At 43.3% G+C, this 21816-nt stretch overlaps 1 protein-coding gene across 6 annotated transcripts in view; it reads left to right on the top strand.

Moving 5' to 3' along the window:
* EVA1A (eva-1 homolog A, regulator of programmed cell death) overlaps positions 1-16749 on the top strand; it is a 203903-nt gene extending 187154 nt beyond the window's left edge. For 3 of the 6 annotated variants that reach the window (XM_061372315.1, XM_061372318.1, XM_061372319.1), the window contains 3 exons: positions 3888-4052; positions 7980-8150; positions 15295-16749. In XM_061372315.1, the coding sequence (XP_061228299.1) occupies positions 3888-4052; positions 7980-8150; positions 15295-15665 (707 nt within the window). In that variant the 3' untranslated portion in view covers positions 15666-16749. Of the gene's footprint in view, positions 1-3887; positions 4053-7976; positions 8151-15294 lie in introns of all 6 variants that reach the window. The other 3 variants (XM_061372313.1, XM_061372316.1, XM_061372317.1) reach the window with 2 other exon arrangements.
* Positions 16750-21816: the final 5067 nt, after the last annotated feature.

The raw sequence follows: 21816 nt of genomic DNA, 5'->3' as shown, positions 1-21816 counted from the left end.
TTTGGTTTTCCATTGACCCTGCTCCTGCAGGGGGGAAAGCTGGTAGGCAGTGGTGGTGAGGTCTCGTTGTGAGATGGATACCATTAATTCATTGCAGATGGGTATTGTGGGTCTTGGGAACTGGTATGAATTGTTGCTAGCATGGTGTGGATTCAGACAGAGGAGCAGTGGGTGCTGGTAACTGGGACTGCTTGTAAAACAGGCGTGGAGAGACTATATGAAGACTTGAAAGCCTGTAATGGCAGAGGAATGAACCTGCTGATCCAAAAGCTCCCTTTCAGTTTTATAACCTAGAACCACCTTCTGCAGGTATCTTTGCAGAGTGACACAGCAATGGTCACTTTTCTCTCCAGATCAAGTCCTGGCTCACATGGTGATGTTGCCCGTGTTGAACCCAAGGGTGGATGGCAGACCATGGCTTGCTGTTAAGAAAGTTACTCCTCTGCATGTGCTGCTTGGCTGCCCAGCCCAATTTACTGGAGAATTTTATCATCTGGATAAATACCTACGTCTCAGTGCTGACTTCTACCTCCTGAGAGACCACAGGTCCCCAGATGTTACTGGAACAACTCATCTCCTCTCTTCCAGATGATCCCAGCTCATTCCTCGTGTGCATTGTAAGGTGCAGGGCTCCTGACTATCAGGCATCTTAACACTTTGATTGAAGGCTCTTTTTCTTCCCCTCATGTCCACATATATCACTTGTTCTACTGACTGAGTTGCTTTAACTTCCCAGCCTGATTGAATGGAGCAGGCCAAGTGCCAACCTTTCTCTGTCAGGATTTCTGTGCTTAATACTGAGATAAGATTAAAATCCCAGGTACAGTTTTTTCTGGTGGTTTTAATCATAAATAACTTCTCTTGACACCTTGCTTCGGTTCATGCCATGCTTTGTGTCAGATGCACTCCCCTCTGGAGAATTTAAGGAGGGTGTTTCAAAGGAACCAGATGTTTAATCTTTCTTTCGGAGCTGGCTGCCACACAGAAGCTAGCTGGAAATTGTGAGATGTCTTGCACTTGCGAAAGCCTTTCCATTTCACATTCTTTCTAAATCAAGCCATCTAAGCTGTGTATTGGTTTAGCATCATATAAACTAGAAAAAGAACAGACTTGCAGCGTGCTCTTACTCTATTTACTCTTTGCCAAACGTGCTGGCAAAACATGCTCAAGATGTTTATGCAGTCCACAGAGAAAAATGGTCCCTTGAAATGGAAAAGTTCTACATTCATGTGCTGTGGACATCCTGTGTTGCACTAAGATGCTTCCAGGCTTTTAAAGGGATTTAGTTGCTGAAGTGAAGACAGTCACCTCAGGATTTTTGAAAGTACCAAAGCGTGTGCTAATCATTGTCATTAAGCACATGCTGTCTTGGTAGCCACCAGTGTTTTTAGGCACCAAATGCTTGCTTGGTAGTCATACTTCCTCAGCCATCCCAAAGGGATAACATCAGAACCCTACCCCATTAAGGTGCTGTGACAAAAAATAGCCTCAATGAATGTAGTGGTGGTGTCACCTTTTCAAAGAAAGGTGTAGGTCTCTCCAGCCTGTGTTTTGCCTCAGAGATACACATGCATATTGGGAGGTGAAAGGAGATGTACATGAAGAAGAGTCAGCCTGAAACATGAAAGACTAATCACAATTTGCTAAAAAGATTGTGTTTCTTTTGCTTCCTTCACTGGATGAATATCAGCATGTTACCAGGATGCAGTTGGGTGAAAAGTAAGTGAAAACTGACTTGTGTGTTTTAAATGCCTTCCAGGTCATCAGCCTGAGGTACAGCAAAAAGGATTGTTACTTTTTGAGGGTGCTGAGCCCTATGCCTTCTGGTCCCTTTGGGTGCCTCAGATTAGGCACCTAGCACTGCAATTCTCTGTGACCCTGTGGTTAGCAGGGTAATCTCTGTTCTACCCACTTCCTTCCCAGACTTCTGATATTTCTCTGGCACAGGTACCTCCCTTGCTTCTGTCTAGTTCCTAACAGGGCATGTGTTTCTTTTGCTGCCTTCCTATCGGAGGACAGTTGCCAGTTCAGGTTTCACTAGAAACTGCTGTGCCAGCTCTTTGATATTCAGAAGCTGTGGGGCTTTATGTCTGTTTCCTGACCTAGCATGACTCTACTAATAATGCAAGAACTTCAGTGCTGATCTCTTGGCAGCCTTATATAGGAGGTCAGTCAGTAAATATAGTTACAATTTTATTTGCCTCAGCAAAGACAGTAAGTCGAACACAATGTAAACAAGGTGGTTGGATCACTTCACCCACCAGTAATATTTGTAGTTATGCAGGCAAATTTAATGGGTGTGATTAAATCTCATTCTGCAGCTTGGCAGCTGATGAGGTGCAGGGGGGCAGGCAGGAATTTCCTTTCTGTTCCAGGGCTGCACTCTTTCCAAGTCTTTCCTTCTTGCCTGTGCCAAGGATCTCAAAGTGCTTTGCATTTTTAATTATACTTCTTCATGCCCTTATGAAGAGTGGAGATGAAAGATACTACGATTGGCAAGGGAGCAGTGGGGAAACTGAGGCGCTAGGAGGTGGTGGCCTGCTGGGATCAGAGAGGCAGTTGCCGTTAGACTTGGAGCAAGGAGACCTGAGCATCTCAGAAATCTTTTCTTGGGTTTTCTGTGGGTCTAGGAAACTTGTGTGTAGTTCTCAATAGTCTGTGTCTTTAATACACTAAAGTCTTGGTTGTCTGCAGGGACAAAATGGTGTTTTTATGTATATATTACTATACAGTCACTGACAGGGAAATATATCTTTCTCCTCTGGAAATCATCATTTCTTTATTTTTGTCTTTCATCATTCTGTTCCACTAATTTCTGAGCAGAATGGCCTGTATATGTCTTTCTTCTCTTTGTACGGAAAAGCACTTTGCTCTGAAATAGCCTCAGGTGTTGGCTGTGGCTAAGGCAGAGAACTGGTTTAGCTCTGTAAATGACATGCTGCTTTGTCCCTAGAGGGCAATTTAGTGAATTTACTGTGTGTATTTACCTTCAGTGGGTGTACAGTGTGATGGCTACAGTGACTTTGATTTCTTTACCTGGCTGTACAGCTGAAGAGCTGGCCTTGTAACATCAAGGAGGAAAAAATACTCTTCTTCTTAAGGCATGCTTTAGTCCAAAGAAGAGCCTATAGATGGTCAAACTGTCACATATTAACCTATCTCACCTGTGTATTGCTAATTCTGTGGCTGACAAAACATGGAGAGCAGTAGGGATTGACTGAGCCTTCACCCTTCTCAGGATGGACTTTTATCAGCTCACTTGAAGCCTAAAGCACAATGGGGAACAGTGTATTTTGGATCCCACAGGGTGGGAAGTGTTTCTTACTTCCGTGGTGGATGATTTAAACTTTATGATTTCACATGAGCACCATCCTCCAGAGGCCAGTTTTGTGACTCTGGAGTGGACAGAAACTTATGATGTGTCGTCTTAAGCCAGAAACTTGATGGCCAGAGAGAGTCAGCGATTCAGGCATACCAGGTAGTCCCCACTCTTATGGGGCATCCTGCACAACCTGGTATTGTGGTAGGAACAGAGGCTGTCTAGCTGAGAGCTGTGAAGTTTAGGGCTGAGGCCAAAGCCTGGCTTTTCAGTTTCTATGATTCTTGTCTGACTAAGATGTCCAAATCTGATCCTTAGTCTTGTCTCAAAGCTTAATTGTAAATAAAGAGTATCTTAATCACTTCATAGGTTCCAGCATTCTCTCACTGAATGTCTCTGTGCTGGCATTTGGAGAGCATTCATAGTAGTAGTAAATGAGTGTCTGTTTGGTCTGCACGTGGTATGATTAACCATCAGCTGAGCCCATAGCATAATGTGGTGATTCTCATTCTGACCAGCTGAAATAATTCACTCTAACAACTGTGCTCTTCTCACTCCTCTCTTTCAGTTCCCAAGAAGCTTCTGCATGAAACCCAGCCAAGACCAACCAATTACCAAGGATTTCAGAAGCCACATTTTCCACTGCGGCCAAGAGTGTTTGATCCCAATGTTATAAGGGACGGTGTGTTCTTTTCTGATGTCTCTCCTTCCAACATAGGGCGAGCCCTCCCAGGTAGCTATGACTATTGCAATGTTGGCCCAAACTTAACTGTGTTGTGGTAACTCTTCCCTTCTGTCTCCCCTTATCTGGGTTTCCATATTGTTCCCAATCCCCATCCATGTCACAGGCAGAAAGAGAAGCTTCGAGGCATGACCAGTGATGGACTAAAGCGAACTGTTGGTGAAGCTCATGTTGGATTTCTTGAAATAGCAGTCATGGCCATGTGTGTCAAAGTTCATCACAGAAATACTTTGAAGACCTGTCTAATAGAGCAGCAAAGAAAAAAACAAAAAAGGCAGACACAGTAGATCTGCCTCATAGGGGACAGGGAAGTTTTCACCTTTGAAATATGATGCTATTTTAATAAAATGCAATGTCAAAAGATGCATGAAGTCAAATCTTAGCTATCTAGAGGGATGAGTGAGTAGGAGGAAGAGGTGGTGTACGAAGAAAGGAAAAGTACAGGTGAGCACGTATTCAGTTAATGAGTAGTTTTGCTTTGTGTTTCCCAACACAGCATGGATAGTATACAACATTACTTCTGAAATTCCCAGCCTGTGCTCCCAGAGATTCAGCTCTAGGGTGGGTCTGGGCAGAGCTACCTCTCCTCCCTGTCTGCACTCCTGGCTAAATTAATCCACAGCTTGGGTAGTCAATACACAGAGAATTAAGAGTTGGCAATAACAGATTTGTCAGTTTGGAGGCCTTACTGAAAAAATGTCAAAGAAAGAATTTTGAGTTAGCCCCAAATGAATTTTGTCATCCTGGGGATTCTTTCAAGCAAGAAAAAAAAATACCCTGAACTCACTATCACTCATCTAAACATTTCACTTCTACAAATGACACTTTTTGTTTAGTTTTCACATGGTTTATTCATTAATTTTTAAAATATGCACCACTTTTCAAACAAAGTTGTCATTTTGAAATTAAAAGCTGAAAGAATGTTTTGAAAGTAGCAAAAAGAAATATTTGGACATTTCTGTAATCTCCCTCCACATTTGCTTTCTTTTATTAAAACTAACGTCAGCTTGGTATCACGAATAACCTTTTCTATGCTTATAGCGTGGTGCAGGGGCAGATTTACTGCTGGTTGAAATAGTTTTGATCAGCTTGGTATATAGTCACTGGGAAACAGTTTGAGTGACTAGGTGTTTGCTGGCTGAGAAAGGGTGGTGAAAAGAAAACCAGTAGTAGGTGAGTTGATTGGGCATAGACAAGGTCTTCAGAGGTAGCAAGGAGGAAAGGGGATGTATTTTAATATGATCCTGGAATGAATAGCAGACCAGGGAACTGCATAGCGTAGCAAGACATGGCCTTTGTGAAATTATGTTTGTTTGTTTTTTCCATCCTGCATAACTCCAGTTGTTTTCTGTCTTCCCTGTCTGTGCTTGTACAGTCCTGCAGATGACAAAACCAGTTATGTGGTTTTGTGGTGCTCTTTGCTGGAGTATAGTGTATGCAGACATCTATTCATTTAAAAACTTGTTTGATTACATCTGTTCTTTGGATAAGTCAGAAGTAAAAAAAAAAAAAAGAAAGGAAGATATTTTTACATTTCTCATGAGAGGAGTTGTGCCTTAGATTTCCTAAATGCACCATTATTGCATGGCATGGTTTACAAGGGATGCCCCATACCTAACAGAAGTGGTGTCTGTCTCTGCCTCTCCTGGCTGATCAAGCACATGCGCATGGAAGCCCACACTGCAAATTTAGTTCAAACCTTAGTCCTAGTGAGTTCCCAAGAACGTGTTGACAGTGAGGGGCAGGTGGGTTGCCAGCAGTGCAGAAGTGGGCATGTGAGAGAGCATGGCACAGGGGCCCCATGTTCATATCCTAGCAGCTCTGGACTTCAATGTAGAACTGTAGAAAACTCTCAAAGGCCTAGCAGGAGCCTGGAGCCACCTAACGCAGCAGACCTCTGTACGATGAGATATATGGTTATGAAATACATATGAGATTATATCCTGGTGGTGCCCTTCATTTTCATTAACTGTAAAGGGATTTTAGATTAACCAGTTGAGAGTCAGATCTCAGTATGTGGACAACTCAGGCAGTATTTGGTTGCCCCCATATAAATGTGGCATTTGAGATGACCTGAGGTGTTCACCTGGTTTCTAGATGCTGCCCTAGAAGAGCGAGAGTTTCCCCTACATCCCTTCTCGTACCTGCCATCTCTGCAGGGATGTCCTTCTGACCCTGGTGTATCTTAGATGTCTGTGTATGAGCAAATACATCAAGATTTAAGTGTCTGCTATAAAGAGAGCTGAATGACTCTCTAGGATCTGTCAGCTAATAGCAGGATTCAATTTAGGTGCATAGTGCTACTTGAGATACTGTGAAGTATCCAGGTTTTAGGTTCATATTTTAGAAATTAAAAATTTACTCTGTTTCTATAGATTTCTTTTCAGGAAGAGTAGTAGAAAAAAATCCAACCATTTGTACAGGCATAAATTTACCAGGTAGGGAGAATAAAGGAAAGATTAGAGGGCATGTTGGTGCCTACATCTGAATTAAAAGATTATCCAAAACTTTGCTATTGTTTTCCTGCTGAATGTGCCCTTGATCGTCCGTGCACCAGTGCCTCCATTCATATAACTGATCTCTGTTCTCCTGAGGCAAGAGGTTCTTGGGATATTTTTCCCTTTTGGATCTGCCACCTAGAGACCCAAGTTTAAAAACTTTGCTTCAGGGGCAGTCATTAACACCTCCGTAGCTTGTAATGTGTGTCTTTCCCAAGGCAATGCAGCTACACAGTGGCAAAGATACAATCGTGCCCATAATCCCTTGAGGTTGATCCCTTACAGTGACACCTGGACATCCATCAGTATTACCTGTTTGACACTCCTTAGTTTCTGTTGCTGCTTTCCTGGACTGAACCGCTTCCTAGCATGCATAGTAGGAAGTTGAATGTGGTCTTACGCTGCTAGGTTTGCAGGGAAAGGAGATGTGTGAGGGAGCTAGTGAACACAGACCATCTTGTGTTGTGGCTGCTGTCAGAGTGCCTTCACTTGCATGGCGCTGATGGCATCATCAGAAATGGATCTGACAGTTCCCTGAATTTAATCCCTGCAGATAAGTGGAAGCCAGGTGTCAGTCTGTGATTTTACAGTGCAATGCTTGCTTTTGGTCAGAACCAGACACCCAGGGAAGGGAGCCTCTAAAACTGTAATAGCTACAGTTAAACAATCGCATGGGTGATGGAGCTGGATCCTGTGCACTGGCTTTTTCATGTGTTTAAAACAATTAGTGTTTTGTGACTAGGGGGGGTGTCTGCCTGCAGATCAAGGTGCAGGGAGCACTCAGCAGTGAGTTGATAAGATCTGAAAGGGTCTCTTTGAGCCTCCTGGAATTAGCTGCCTCCTTAGCTCCAGTCTTCAACAAATAAAATCAAATCATTAACCCATGTTCGCTCACCTCTCAAAAGAGGAAGTGGTGTCTGAGTGAAACACAATACGAGCAGGCTTCTGAAGGAAGTCATAAACTCAGGTCTGCCCTTCCCTGCAAAGGCTGGAGAGAAAGCACGTCTGTTTGCCAAGTGTGGATGGATCACTACAGTGCGACACTGGCAGAGGGTAGCAGGCTCTGCCTCTGTTTTCTAGTCCTGATTACAAGCCTAGCTGAACCCACTGGTGATAAAGGATCCTTTGATTTACATAAGAGAAGAGAAACCTGATTATATATTTGCTGTAGCGTAGGTGGGTGTGTCTAAGTGGTGACATGAAAGAGCAGGAGACAGGGAAGAGAAGATGCTGCCTGGATGCAGACTGAGTATGTGCTCAGCTGAAGCTACCTGAGGTTTAGTCACCCCCAAAAAGGGGCAAATTTGGGAGGCATGCTGTTGAGTGGCTCCAGACTTCTGAATGCAGATGGTGACCTGGTGGGAATAGAGCAGGATAGGACTGGTGCCTTGTTCTTCATTCCCTTTCTGTTTCAAAGCAGAGAAGAAGAAAGGGAGATCGGCCACCTTCTACCCTCTAGACAACAGCCCCTTCCTGCTTCCTGTGGATGAGACACAACTGCCAGCACTCAACAGCAGCATGGAGCCTGTGGGTGTCAGCACAGAGATGGCACTGCTCAGCAACATCCTAGCAGCGTATGCCTTTATCACAGGTAGGTCTTGTGGCTGCCATCTCTCTGGGCTCTCTCAAGCTTTTTGTAGACCCTCAATTGAGCCTTCATTTCACAGTCACCTAGGGCTAAATCTGTTTCTTTCAACTGTTTGTATTTTTCATTTGTCTCTCAGCAAATTCCCCTTGAAAGACCTGACCAGAGCAGCTCTAGCAGACAGTATATAACAGGGTTTATTGTGTTCTGCTTTCCACTGGATTTGCTCTCATCTGGAGTTAAATACAATGTAATATTACGTGTTTTGTTATTCTGAATGCTTCATTTTCCTGGAGATCAAAGCCTGGCTCATTAGGGAGGCAAGCTTGTTGTCCTGTAATTTGGAAAATAAGCAGCACTCAGAGTACCCTGCTTAAGAGAAGTTGGCTTATCTTCAGTGGAAGTGTGAAGATTAAGTAACTTGAGAGTCTACTTAATTGTATATGCAAATCTAGTTTGGAGTAAGATTTCTTTGGATCACAGTTTATCTTTCACCCACATGTATCTTTCAAATAACAGAGGAGCAGTCTTCTAAAAAGATTTACTTAAAAAGCTGAAGTAAAGATTCATGCCCTGCTGAGTGTTTGGGGTCGATACCATTGATGCCAAAAGGTACAGTAGAAGCAGGTGATAATAGTGCAGATATGTCCCATCCCACAACTGCATGAGGTATTTTGACAACAGTAGGGATTTCCTCCAGAGTTGGAGGACGTAACCCAAAAAAATGAAGATTGCTGGCTGAATATCATTGGATGCACTAACTCAGCATATTTTAGGCCAATCTCTGCTGCTTTCCCCAGAAAGAAGGTCCTGGTTTCTGTGTAACTAGCCTCCCAAGGCAGAAAATACAGTTTGTGGTAATTTTTTCTTATGGGTGTTCTCCATTTGTTTAATGAAAGCTTTGTATCCTTCTTACTTTGCAGTACTTATTAATGAATGTTACTTGCTAGCAATATTAATATGTTGCTCTATTACTACATGCAGTTAAGAATTTTGTGTACCACTGTAATGCTCTTATGCTATTCTGGTGTATTGAGGTCTGTATAGCTAAACCTCAAATATTTATGAGCTAGTTTTTCATGTCTGTGTGCCATTCAGTCTTGGTAATTCATTAAATACTAATGCATTCTTGGTGCTATGTTCTTGTTCTTGCTGAGATACCACCGAATTTGGATTTACAGTCAAATATTTGGATTTGAAATAACTAACTTGGATTTTGCATTTTGGAATCACTGAGTAGATTAGTAATAGTGTTTCTACACATTTAGTGGAGGGTCCTTCTAAAAGGACCATGAATGGTGAATCCAGAGTCCTGCCCTTCTACATGTCCAATGGTGGCATCAGAATCCATCTTTTTGTGACACCTTTAAAAAGCAGGCAGTTAAAGTGTAATTAATAGTGCTCTTCACAAGAGTTAGCTGAGTAGGATTTTTGTTTTTCTTGCATGGGCTTCTCTAAGAAAAGATTAGAAAAAGAAAACTTTAAAGGAATCTTCTGTTTATCACACTTCTCCCTTCCTCTTACCTACAGTTGTCATTTTTTGACATTAAAATACCTGCATTCACAACCTTACTGTAAAATAAAATGCTGTTAATCTTGTTTTCCCCATCTGAACAGTAATGGGCAGCAGAAGGTTGTAGGATTTATGGTCAGGGACAGTGGGAGTTTGCTTCCATTGGCCACAGCAGAACTCTTAGACCCTGCATTCATTTTGTAGGGCACAAGGCTTTGATTCATCCCCTTCACAAGGTGTCAGTCTTGGCAGAAACCTCAAGATTTTACTGTAGCACAAATAATAAAGAAGAATGACTTAACTGTCTTGGTGCTGTGGGGTTTGCTTGCCCTCTCATGATGTGGTCTCATTGTGGCATGTTCACATCCTCTGGATGTCAAATATGTAAAACTCAGACCTCACAACTTTGATTTCCAGTAAAGAGTTCAGGAGCTTGTTACTCATGTTTTCCAGTGTACTTAACCGTGGCTGTTGGATAGGGTTTAGTCTCAATCTATATGTTCAGTTTGTTATTTATTACAAAAATAATTGATGGCTGCCCCATGGATTCAGGCAGCAGATGCCCTAAATCATCTTCATGTGCTGCATGTAATTTATCCCTCTGCTTTTAGTGGAAAGGATGAATTTGGCATGATTATTTGATATATGTAAATATGGAGAGGTTTTAGATTATGAGTTCAATGACAAGATGTGTCACAAGACACAAATATCATTTGCATAAAACTAAAGCACAGCAAATCCATCCCTCTTCATGTTGCAGCTTTTGAGCAGCAGAACTATTGCAAATTTTTGTGCTCACTTGAGTTTGGGTCATGAAGGTGGCTTAAGCCACAGCAGCTGTTGATCTCCTCCATTATAGTGGCTCAGGAGAGGCCAGGAACTGAGTGGCTGGGGGAGGCTGGTTCTGGTTCACACATCTTCCCACTGCTCCTGACTACAGCCTTGGTGCCAAAGAGAAACATTAGTGCAAGAAGTTCAAGGGCTTCCCTCTGCTGATGAGTTGGCTCAAAATAGGATTTTACAAGAGAAAACTGTAAACAGGTAGGGACGACATATAAAGGTATTTTTTTTCTGTTGGGGCAGGGGGTGGTGCATAACCTCAGACTCCAGGAAAAAGAAGCTAAGGGGATTTGCTATTTCGTGGGGCAAGTGTGTGCTTGAAAGGATGATCCACTACTATTTTCCTGCCTCCTGGCAGTGGAGTGTCTCTTAGCTTGGGGAGAGTGGGATCCCCTCTCTTCTCACAGAATGGCAGGTTTGGGTGGGCAGATGCAGATGAAGAATCTTCAGGCTTGGTCACTTGGACATGTACAGTCTTGCAGTGCACAGAGAGGAGAAGTGCAAATGTTAGCGAAAGACTGCTAACGTCCACTATCTTTTTGACTGATGTTCCCATATAACAGGAACGTTCCTATTGACAATTAAGGACTGAAAAATCGCAACACAGAACGGAGCAAAGCCTCTTTGCGGGAGTCTGTTTTTCACTGTCAAATCTGTTTGCGGATATCATCGTGGTTAAGAGTCAAAGCCAGTTAGGTGTTAGTCTTATCCCAGCTTCCAGAACCTTGAAAACAGTGTTTCTTCAGAAACAGGGAGAGTGAACAATGTCAAGGAGTGAATTTATCGGTTGATGAAACAAATAAGTATCATGTTTAGTTCAGTCTAGCGAAAGACTCAGAGATGCCCCTAATTTGAAAGCTGATTTTCTTTATAGAATTAGGTTTTTCATTAGATACAGTCTCTGCCTACAAACCTCATACCTCTTATTTGCTATGGAGCTGTTCCAAAACCTGTCTTGAGTGTTTGGAACGACTTCACCAGTTTCAGTGACAGCTGGAACTGTCTTAGCAGTCACAGCCTACCAGCAAAACCAAAACCGTCCCTCATGGTTATATAAATATTAAACATTCAAACTCTATCAGAGCACTTCCAGTGCCTTCTTTTGGACAAGGGACTTACTCACGTTTTGTTGTTGTATTCAGGCTGAAGTAGTTGGAATGAAACCTCGACAAAATCCCTGGTTTATTCTTCTTCCACAAGCAGAGCTTTGTGCCAAGTTATTAACAAGGGGCTTCCAAAAAAGCAACCCGGGGGAGGTCATTCCAACTTTTAGACTGCTTGGCCTGAGCCTTATTAATAAAGGGCTCCTGGAGAGCTTCCTCTGTTCTACCAGGGGATTTCGGCAGCCTGTGGGGCTAACTGTAAATCCCCTGGAAGATATTGCTCCTACTGTTTGTCTGGCCATGCTTAATGCTGAACCTTTTACAGGGGCCCTCTGAAATTTTCCTCCCCACTGAGGTTTCTGAATGCATGAAGCTATCACAGGAAGCCAGCAGCATTAATGCCTAGATTGTTTTTTATTTATTGAAACAATTTATTATAATAGCAATAACAACCTTGGCCTGGGGCATTTCCTGGGGAATTAATGGCAGTCTGGGCTGATGCTCCCAGCAGATTGTTAGCCCTCAGGAAACAGGCTCTGTAATTGCTGCTGGTTTGGTTGGAGAAACAAAATAAAATGTGTTTCTAATTTTTGGCCAGTTTAAGCACCTAGACAATGGTGGCTTTTGTATAGAGAGTTATAAAGAGCATATATCTTTTGTCTGCATGGATTAAATTCAGGCTTGAATAAGTGACATTTTCATCAATGCTCTCAGTCCAGAAAGAGAAATACCAGGAAGGGGAAAGGTAACCCCAGCAAAAGAGATTGACAGCAACTGAGTCCTGCTAGAAATTTAGGAGAAAAGCTCAACAGCTCTGAGCTGTCATCCACAGCAGTGGAAGAAAAAGTTGCGCTGGCCAAAATCCATGTCTTAATGGGTGTACACACACACATGAATAGATATTAAAATCATGTTAACTCCTGCTACTGATGTCCATACTTTAGTAGCTTTAGTGTTGGTATGATGAATTTGAGCCACCTTCAAGTTTTTGCTGAAGAAGATGCCCCTTTTTGGTTTTCGCAAGTAGAACATGCAATGGGTCAAGCTCTCAAAATCACTGTCAACCCCCCAAATCAAGGCTATTGCTGACTTGGCTACTTCAACTGAGAAAAGGCAGAGCCCATGGTTTTTAGCTTAAGTTGCTTTTTCTGCTGCAAGTAAAAGAGATGCTGCTGTGCAAGTGGATTGTGTGTATGATAAATGCCAAGACTGCAGTTGAACGTAGGGTTACAGCTCAGTGAGGAAGTCCAGACAGTGTCTCAGATGTTGACAGAGTAGCTGTAGGAGCTCATAAATGCCACTGCAGCCCAAAGATTCAATTACAGCCATTGCACTGCATGAAGGGCTATACATACAAGCACAAGCAGGGGATGAAAAATGGTTGCTTAAGTATCAATTGAGATATGTCTTGCTCATGAACTGGATATGGTAGCATGGAAAAAAGAGTGTGCTGGAGAAAGGAAAGGCAGGACATGGACAAAAACAGGGGAAGGGAAACCGCATGTGTCTGTGTCTCAACTCCAATCTATTTTTTTTTTTATATGAATTGCTTTAAAAGTGAGCAGTGGAACTAATGCAACCAAATCAAGCCCATGTGTGTGCAGGAATGTGGTGCTCAGGACACTGCCTGGCATCCTGTCAGCCAGGCAGAGCAGAGGCAGACTGGACCGAGCGCCTTTCAGTACAAACAGATCAGTCCTGCTCATTTGTTCTTCTCACTCTCCCACACTTTGGGTGTCCTCAGAGCCCTCCTTAAACCTATTTGCAAAGGCAATCTTGCAGTTGCTGTCTTGAGTTATATTGCACATGTAGGTAAAAATGCTACTGGGTAGTGATCCTGTGTTTCCCCAGGTTTTCAAGTCTCTGAAATTAAGGCCATTTCTCTACAGGTCGCAGATGGGCAGCAGCTTTGCTACTGCACAGGCAGGGTTGCAGTTCTGAGTTCTGCCCCTTGAATTCAGAGTTGCCATTAACTTCACTGGAGCCAGTTTTTCACTCATCCAGGCTGCTACAAGAGCCATTGGCACATCCTTCATGCCTGCTCTGGTATCCTGTCTTTCACCTTTGTATTTTTGCTGTTTCACTATTGTCAAAGTATCTTAGCTTAAAGCCTCTGGCTTTAGTCTCCCTTGACTTTTTGACTACGGCTGCATTCATCTCCTCTTTTTTTTTTTTGACTTCTTGAATGCATCTGCTGCAGTTTTCTGCTCTTTTTTTTGTAATCTCTCTTCAGCCAATTTTTTTCTCCATGCCATCCACACCAACTACTCTAGCAACAGTTTCATGTTTTATTACCCAGTTTTTAGACTAACATCTTCCTTCACCTTGGCTCGTAAATCACCTTTGAGGTTCATTGGGAGGGAAGTGAAGAGCACAAATCTCTGTAACTGTTCCATGAGCATCTCCAGGCATTGAACTAGGCATTGCATTGAACAGTGCACAAGTCAGTGTTTGGGCTCTGACCACAGAATCAAAGAATAATCAGGGCTGGAGGAGGCCTCCACAGGTCCCCTGGTCCAACCCCTTACTCAGAACATGGCTAACTTCAAACTCAGAGCCACCATTGAAATTAGAGCAGGGTCTTGTCCTGTTGAGTTTTTCATATCTCCAAATGGTTTCCAGTTCATCTTCTGCAACCTTTACTGTGAGGAAATCAGCTGGAGAAGGCAGTTTCTAAAAGCACAGTAGGGGAAGAAATGGTAGAGCATAGCCTTTTAGTTACAAAGATCTTTTGAGGGCAAATGTTAGGCTCTCAGCTGGTGGGAACTGTTCCAGATCCACCACTGAGTTCAACAGAATGAGACTCATCTGAGGAACTGACTCCATCCTTGAACTCAGGCATCCCAGCAGACACAGTAGAGCAGAGCTGGCCTTGACACTTTTTTTTGGTTCACCTTCACCCGTTCAGCATACCTACAAGCCAAGATGATTCAGCCCAGGGTAATTGCAGTGATGATGTTTATCATAATTGCACTTCTAAGTAATTCCATAAACAAAAACAACAACAAGAAAAAGATAGTATATAAACAAGATGGCTTACTATAAAAGGCATTGTGGATCCTTTGGAGTCTTGTTTTATCAGCTCTGAAAGGTGGCTATGCAGGATTCACCCTGTTGGTGCACTGACTCTTGCTATGCTTGTGTAGCACAGATACACATTTTGGTGGTCTGGGCAGAAAGCCAGCACACTTGCCTTAGATAAGCAAATGAAACCTATGAATAAATAATATGCATTTTTTCATGCTGCAAGGCATCCCATTTCAACTGGGCCATGGCACAGAGCATATAAAGCTTTGTAGTCATCTTTATTCCTGGTATATGATAATGGACGTGACAGCGAGATGCACTTAGGTGCTGCTGGGTGTGCAGCACCCTGGTGTCAACCCCACTCGCTCAGCCACTGGAATTAGCATTTAATTCTGCGGCTGCTCCTTCCCTTTCCAGACAACTCCAAGATGTGACTGCAGTGAACCCACATTCTGCATGTGGGCAATTGCCTTGGCAGCACATCCACCATTTAAATTCCCCTTCCTGATTTCCCTAGGGGAAAGAGTCAAAGGAGGGTATGGAAGTAAAAGCAGCCATTAGAAACTCTGCCCCTTCAGAGACCATGGCTGGTATGTGCACAGAGGACCTGTGTATGCTTTGTTCTTTTAAGGGATGTTCTTGACAATCATTTCCTTTCTCCTTTCAGAAAACCCTGAGCGGGCTGCTCTGTATTTTGTCTCTGGAGTGTGCATTGGACTTGTCTTGACCCTGCTGGCCCTGGTGCTAAGGGTATCCTGCCGAACTGACTGCAAACGCTCTTCCACGAAGAAGCCTCCTCGGGAGCGGGAGAGTGACAGCGACAGCAGTGACAGCGATGATGATTCGGACACCACTTCAGACCTGTCTGCCCGCAGGCACCGCAGGTTCGAGAGGACTTTGAACATGAACGTCTTCACTTCGGCAGAGGAGTTGGAGCGAGCCCAGCGGCTGGAGGAGCGGGAGCGCATCATCCGGGAGATCTGGATGAACGGCCAGCCAGACATCCCAGGCACCAGGAGCCTCAACCGTTACTACTAAGCGATGGGGAGTTCAAGCATCCTACCCAGCACCCTGGGGCTCCTCCACACAAGATAAAGAAGAGGGAGGGAAGGAATATTACATGGGTGTCTCCTCTTTTCCTTTTGGGTGTGCTACTTGAGCAGTGTGGATGGACAGCAATAAAGCTTTCCCCATCTCCTTCTCCCTGACACATTGCAATCATCCCTCTTCACAGACACTTTCTGGTTTCAACAGAGGTGGTTGCCAGCTTCATGTGTTAATAGCAGGCAGGAAGGTGACAATTACAGTCCTCTTATGTGGGACATGGAGTTTGGCATGCTGCGGTACGAGTACTCCTTTCTTGGCTGGGGAGAGAAGTCATCCAGGATTTGGTGTTCATTTAGGACTTTTTTTGTTTCCCTTTCCTGAGGACTGTGGGAGAATTGTGAACAAAACGACAAATCGGGAAAGGTGATTTGGGAAGGGAATGGGAGGTTCATCCCGACCGATTGTCTTGTGACTTCAGAAGCCATGAGATTAACCTGATTAAAACCCAACGGCAAATATGACTTGTTAAGAACTAGGGAACTGGGGGGAGGGGGATTCTTCCATCATGAAATCATCTCGGTGCTTGGATGTTTGCCATAGTGTATTCAGTTATTTATGGCTGTCTTTTCATCTTCCTTTTCAAGGGGAACACTTAGGTTTTTTTACTGACACCTCAGGGATAAAATCCTAGTATTTTTTTGAATCTGTTCTCCCTGCTGGCCCCTGTCAAACACCACCCAACCCACCTCCAATAGTGAAATTATGGTAATACAGGAGATGTGTCAGTGACTGGTGAGAAGTTAACAACCTCAAAGAGGTTGAAAAGGGTTTTCTTTTTGTTTTAAATATATATATATATATATTTGAAGATGCTGCACAGGAATGTGCCTTATTCTTTTTTCTTGTTGTTAAACTACGTTTTCCTATGGATAGCAATGCACAATGTTTTATATATTTTATTAAAAAAATAATAATAAAAAAGTTCTATGTTTACCAGAGGAAAATGGAGACAGAAGAAGCCACATTTGACAACAGAATGGGTAATAAATGCTAAATAAACTCTGGTTTGCTTGAATACATTTGAATTAGCATTTTCACTTTTGGCACAGGTGTTGCTTAAGGGAGATGCTTTGGAAGAGCAACACACCTCTGCAAAGCAAACAGGGCCAATGTCTTCTGCATACAGGAAACTGGAGGCACCTTTTTCTTTGTCTGCAGCCCATCAATCTGCTTCTGCCATATTCATAGGCAGGAGCAACTGAGCAATGTGTTGGTTCTCAAGGAGCCATTCCAAAGCCTACCTGCACCAAGGAAAAGAGTCCCAGTGATTTCATGCTTTGAGTCTTTCCCCAAATCATACCTGAGCAAGAAGCAAATGTTAAATGAACAAAAAAACCACATGGAATAAAGGTAAAATATATTTTAGTGCTCCTTCATTTTTCCCATGGAGTATTCAATGGGATATCACCACCTACTCACTTCCAGCATCAGTTCACATCAGTCATAAAACTTGGTGTTTTCCAAGTCTGCATGATGTTGCTGTAGCCTGCAAGGATTTGGGATGTGCTCCTCTGTTACTTAGGCAAACTTAGGTCTTAAGAGGTCACTAAATGAATGCTAGCAAAGCAAATAATGACCAAGAGCTGTGAATGCCCAGAGCTTCTCAGCTTCAAGGAGAGGTGAAGATGGGTGGACCTGCCCACAAGATGACTGAAGGTGTTAGAGTGGGGTTGCGAGGGCTCGTGCTGTGCCAAACAACTGCATGGTGGAACAGATCTCTGACACCAAAGGCCTTCTTGGCACTCTTTGGGGTCACTGTGGGGCTCTTTCTCTGGCTGAGGAAAGCTACATTTGAAGTGTTCACAACTACTTCTTCCAGCTATGGCAGAGTGAGAGCAAAGTTAAGTTTCTGCAACTGGTGTTACTGGTAATGTCAGAGATAAAGTGAGAGGTCGGTAAGAGGTGGTTTCGCTTGGGAAAAAAATACTAGTACTGCAGAGTGAGTGCTGGTCCCACGAAGGTGCAAATGGAAACTCTCAGCATTAACCTGGGATGTAATTTTGCAGCTGATATTTAGAATCATAGCAGGAGGCAGATCCCAAAAGCTGGATGCATCGACAGGTGCTGTGCTTTAGCTGGAATGTCAGATGTGCTCTCCATGGGTGTCAGGGAGCAAAATGACAGGATGAGGTCAGCAGGGTCTTTTGTTGGGTGTGTGTTTTTGCTATAACAAGTTACAGTCCCTCAACCTTGGTGATTAAGGGACAGCAAGTTTTCAGATTTAAAGTGCTGTGTCCTAGGAGATAGCTTGCAAAACTGATTTTAAACGTGCTACAAACAGATTTATGTATGTGATTTTCCCAAACGAACTCTTTTGCCCAGAGGAAAGAATAACTGTGGCAAGTCTGAGAATAGCTGATATACAACCAAAGGATTAAAATACCTGCTTGAAGAGTAAATCACAGCTGAACCTGAGTTACAAATGGATAAACAATCCTCCCTTAGCATTGCTAATGCTGCTGTAAATCTTCCAGCTGAAACTTGCAATATAAAGGAGCAGGTTGTGAGCACTGCTTTTCAGAGTCGAGCAGACAAGCCCAGCTCAGCCTTGCCCTAGGTAACAAGATGCAACAAAAGTAGACTCACTGTCTTCACAGCACATGCAATACATTTATGTTCCTTCTAGTGCCTTTTGTCGTAGGGCAATGCATTTCTAAAAAGGCTTTGACTAAAGAAAAAATACAATCCTTTGAGCTACTGTAAGTAAAAGACTTTCAGTCATTCTGCAGCTATGTCTGGATTTGTCCCAGAAGTGCTCAATAATTTATCTGGGGAAAAACAATTGAGATTCGTGGGGCAGGAGTTGTTAACTCTATAAAAAAAAAAAAAAAAAAGAGCAAACCCAATAGCAGAGCTGGATCCACTATGGGAGGGATTCAAATCCATAATTTTCACCCCACAAAAGAGAATCTTAAGCATACAGAGAGATCTGCCTGGTTTTACTCTTTAGTGTTGTACTCACTGTGTCATATGAAGCAATTAAACACTCATGGAGCCAGGGAGCAGAGAATAAATTCTTTTCTACGAGCCCGATGTGAATCCCTCTTGTAAGAGATTACACATAGATCTGCTCTCTTACTTCCATGCTTATTTAATTTTTTATATTGAAGTGAAATACTGTTTCCAGAAAAACACTGTTCAGATTCCCCAAAACAGATAAAGGCTTGAAATCAACTTTTCTGTTTCATGAATGAATTTCCTAATCAGAAACCTTTTGGATAAAAAGATGCTGAGGTTATTTCCCATGTGAATCTATTCTTTATGCCTTGGTTTCCTTTTATAATTATATAACAGAAGATAACAGCAATCCTGGACTCTGAGCTGCTTGACCAGTTGGTAATAAGGGGAAACACACGATACTGTATTTAAGGACTATCATTGCAGTTGCCATATACTATGCTGGGCTGCACGCTTGTGGCAGGTGAGCCTTGGGAAGTGAAGTGCCTGTGCTACATACCTGGACACTTTCATGCCTCTACAAATTACAAGATACTTGGGTTAGCATCCACAGTCCTTAAATTACAGTTTGATGACTCGTACCATCTTTGGTACGAAGATTTGTAAATGAATGTGATGGGTTGGAAAATTAAGGGCCATACTCATGGGACTTTTGAAGAGTCAACCACACATTTGTTACCCTCCTGTCTGGTGGGACAGATGCGGCTGATTACAGAGATCACTGTTGTGTATAGGGACACTGCAGAGAAGTAGGTAGTTCCCGTTAGATACCTGATACGGTCTCCTACTTAGTCCCATTGCCCTTGACTTCTCCAGGCTGTTTTCACCTCCTGCTATCATCCGGTCCATCAGCACTGACCTCTTTTGCGGACCTGTGTTCAATGTACCCTGAAAATCTCAGTAATATGGTGTTTGCTGCCTTTCCCATGCCCACCCTGGTGTTCATACCCTTGACGAATTCCAGCCAGCTAATGAGGCATGCCTTTCCCTTCCAGAAACCACAGTGCCACTACTTAACCCCTTGCCTGCCATCTTTCCCAGCACCCCAGGGGCTACACAAATAAAGCAAGCTCGCTTAGCTGTTGTGCTGCCAGGATGTAAAGCATATGCTCATGGTGCTGTGGGGAATCTGAATTTCCTTTTGTGCTGCATGGACTCTCTTGAGTTTCTGGAGGCTTCATAAACAATTAATCATCCTAGACTGGCCCAGAAATCCTTCTGTTCACAATCATTACTGAGGTCTCCATCATAATGAAGTTTTAATAATCCAATCTGTTTCTAGTGTCCTTAGATAACCCCAAAATAATTCTCAGTATTGCTTGCCTTTCTTTGTCTGCTTATTAGGATTGGTGCAGATTGCCCCTTTCATGTAATTTCCTCCCTTTCCTGTTTGTCTATTAATCTATTTCTGTCATTGTTTCAAGGGCTGTCAGTGAAGCATAGTTCACCAGAAATGCAGTAATAGTTTTGGTTCATTGCATTGTAGCTCACTATTATGTTGCAGTATGTGTGCATCTGCTACATCCCTGGTCTGAAGGTGTTTGCTTACTCTGAGTGGATGTGGTGGTTTAGTAATACTTAAGCAAATCAGTTTGGGTGTTTTCAACTAACCAACCACTATTCCAGCCACAGTGATGCAGTTGTCACCATGTGGAGTACTGCATCTGGGAGCCCTGGGGCACTGTTGAAATGTCACTGGAAGTTATGTTTTGGCTGAAGCATGACCACCTGAAAGCTATTCCGAGGTGTATGTGCTCTGGGATGCTTTAAGTTCTCTTAAAATACTTAAGATACTCTTAAGATAATGCTCTCTTTTATGGAGTGAAAAATACTGATTTGAATCCCTCCCATACTGAATTCCTGGATGCTCTGGGAAGTGCATTCAGGTGGACACTTGCTCTTATCATGCAGACCTAGCAGTTTCCATCTGGGCCTCTCAAGGATGGAAGAGTGGCCCATGGTTTCCCTTGGGAGGTGTCTGCTTGCTGAGGGGAGGTATAAGGTACATTCCTTGGTCAAATGGCTGGAAATATGGCCAGAATAACTCATAGAATCATAGAATAGTTAGGGTTGGAAAGGACCTTAAGATCATCCAGTTCCAACCCCCTGCCATGGGCAGGGACATCTCCCACTAAAGCAAGTCACACAAGGCTCTGTCCAACCTGGCCTTGAAAACTGCCAGGGATGGAGCATTGACCAGTTCCCTGAGCAACCCATTCCAGTGCCTCACCACCCTCACAATAAAGAACTTATTCCTTATTATACAGTCTAAACTACCCCTGTTTAAGTTTTAACCCATTACCCCTTGTCCTATCACTACAGTCCCTAATGAAGAATCCCTCCCCCGCATCCTTGTAGGCCCCCTTCAGACGCTGATAACTCCAGAGGGAGGTTTGATGGGTGTCAACACTGATTCTCTTTTACCTCTGTCTGATAACCAGATAACCAGTGGGAAGCTCAGGAAGGTCCCCAGAAGGACAGGAGGTGTTGGACCAGCATGCTCCACACTGAACCTCTGATGAGAGCCCTCGGCAGGTTGTGAATGTGGGACAGGGATTCCTGCTGCCAGGCCTGTAATTAACAAACAACATTTCCTAGTGTTGAAGCTTCAACAAGAACCAAGGGAATGGAGCCACACTCCACTGGAAAAAGGCTGTTGACATAGTACTGGGGCGTTGTGATCAAGACCATGAGCATGGCTAGGCATCCATGATCTCCATTGCTTTCACTACAACCTGTCAAAAATGGCAAGATTTTCTGGCCTGCTCTTCTGGGACCAGTTCCCGAAGGACCTGAGAGACAGTCTGATTATTCAGTGCTAGAGAAGTCACTGATTTGGGGTGTGAGAGTAAACTGATGGTAAGTTACCCATCTACATGAGTCAGTGATAGCTTTGAAGTACACTTGTGCGCTTGCACGCTTGCAAACACGTGGTCATTTCCCAAACCACTCAATATTGTCAGAATCCTCAACAAAAAACAAACCTTAAAATGTGGCTACATTTTTAATTCAAGAAAATCAGCACAAGATTTGATGTTTTGTTTCACCCGCTGTCTCTTTTCCCCTTCCATCGCAATGACAAAATGAATCAGTAAAACTAAAGCCTCAGCACCCCCTCCCAAGA

The sequence above is a fragment of the Neopsephotus bourkii genome, unplaced genomic scaffold (assembly GCF_033783945.1).
Source record: "Neopsephotus bourkii isolate Nb327-2 ecotype Australia unplaced genomic scaffold, CSIRO-AGI_Nbou_v1 NB_1600, whole genome shotgun sequence".
In the NCBI taxonomy this organism is placed as follows: domain Eukaryota; kingdom Metazoa; phylum Chordata; class Aves; order Psittaciformes; family Psittacidae; genus Neopsephotus; species Neopsephotus bourkii.
Note: the sequence above shows the minus strand (reverse complement) of the source record. Positions and strands in the feature narration are given on the sequence as shown.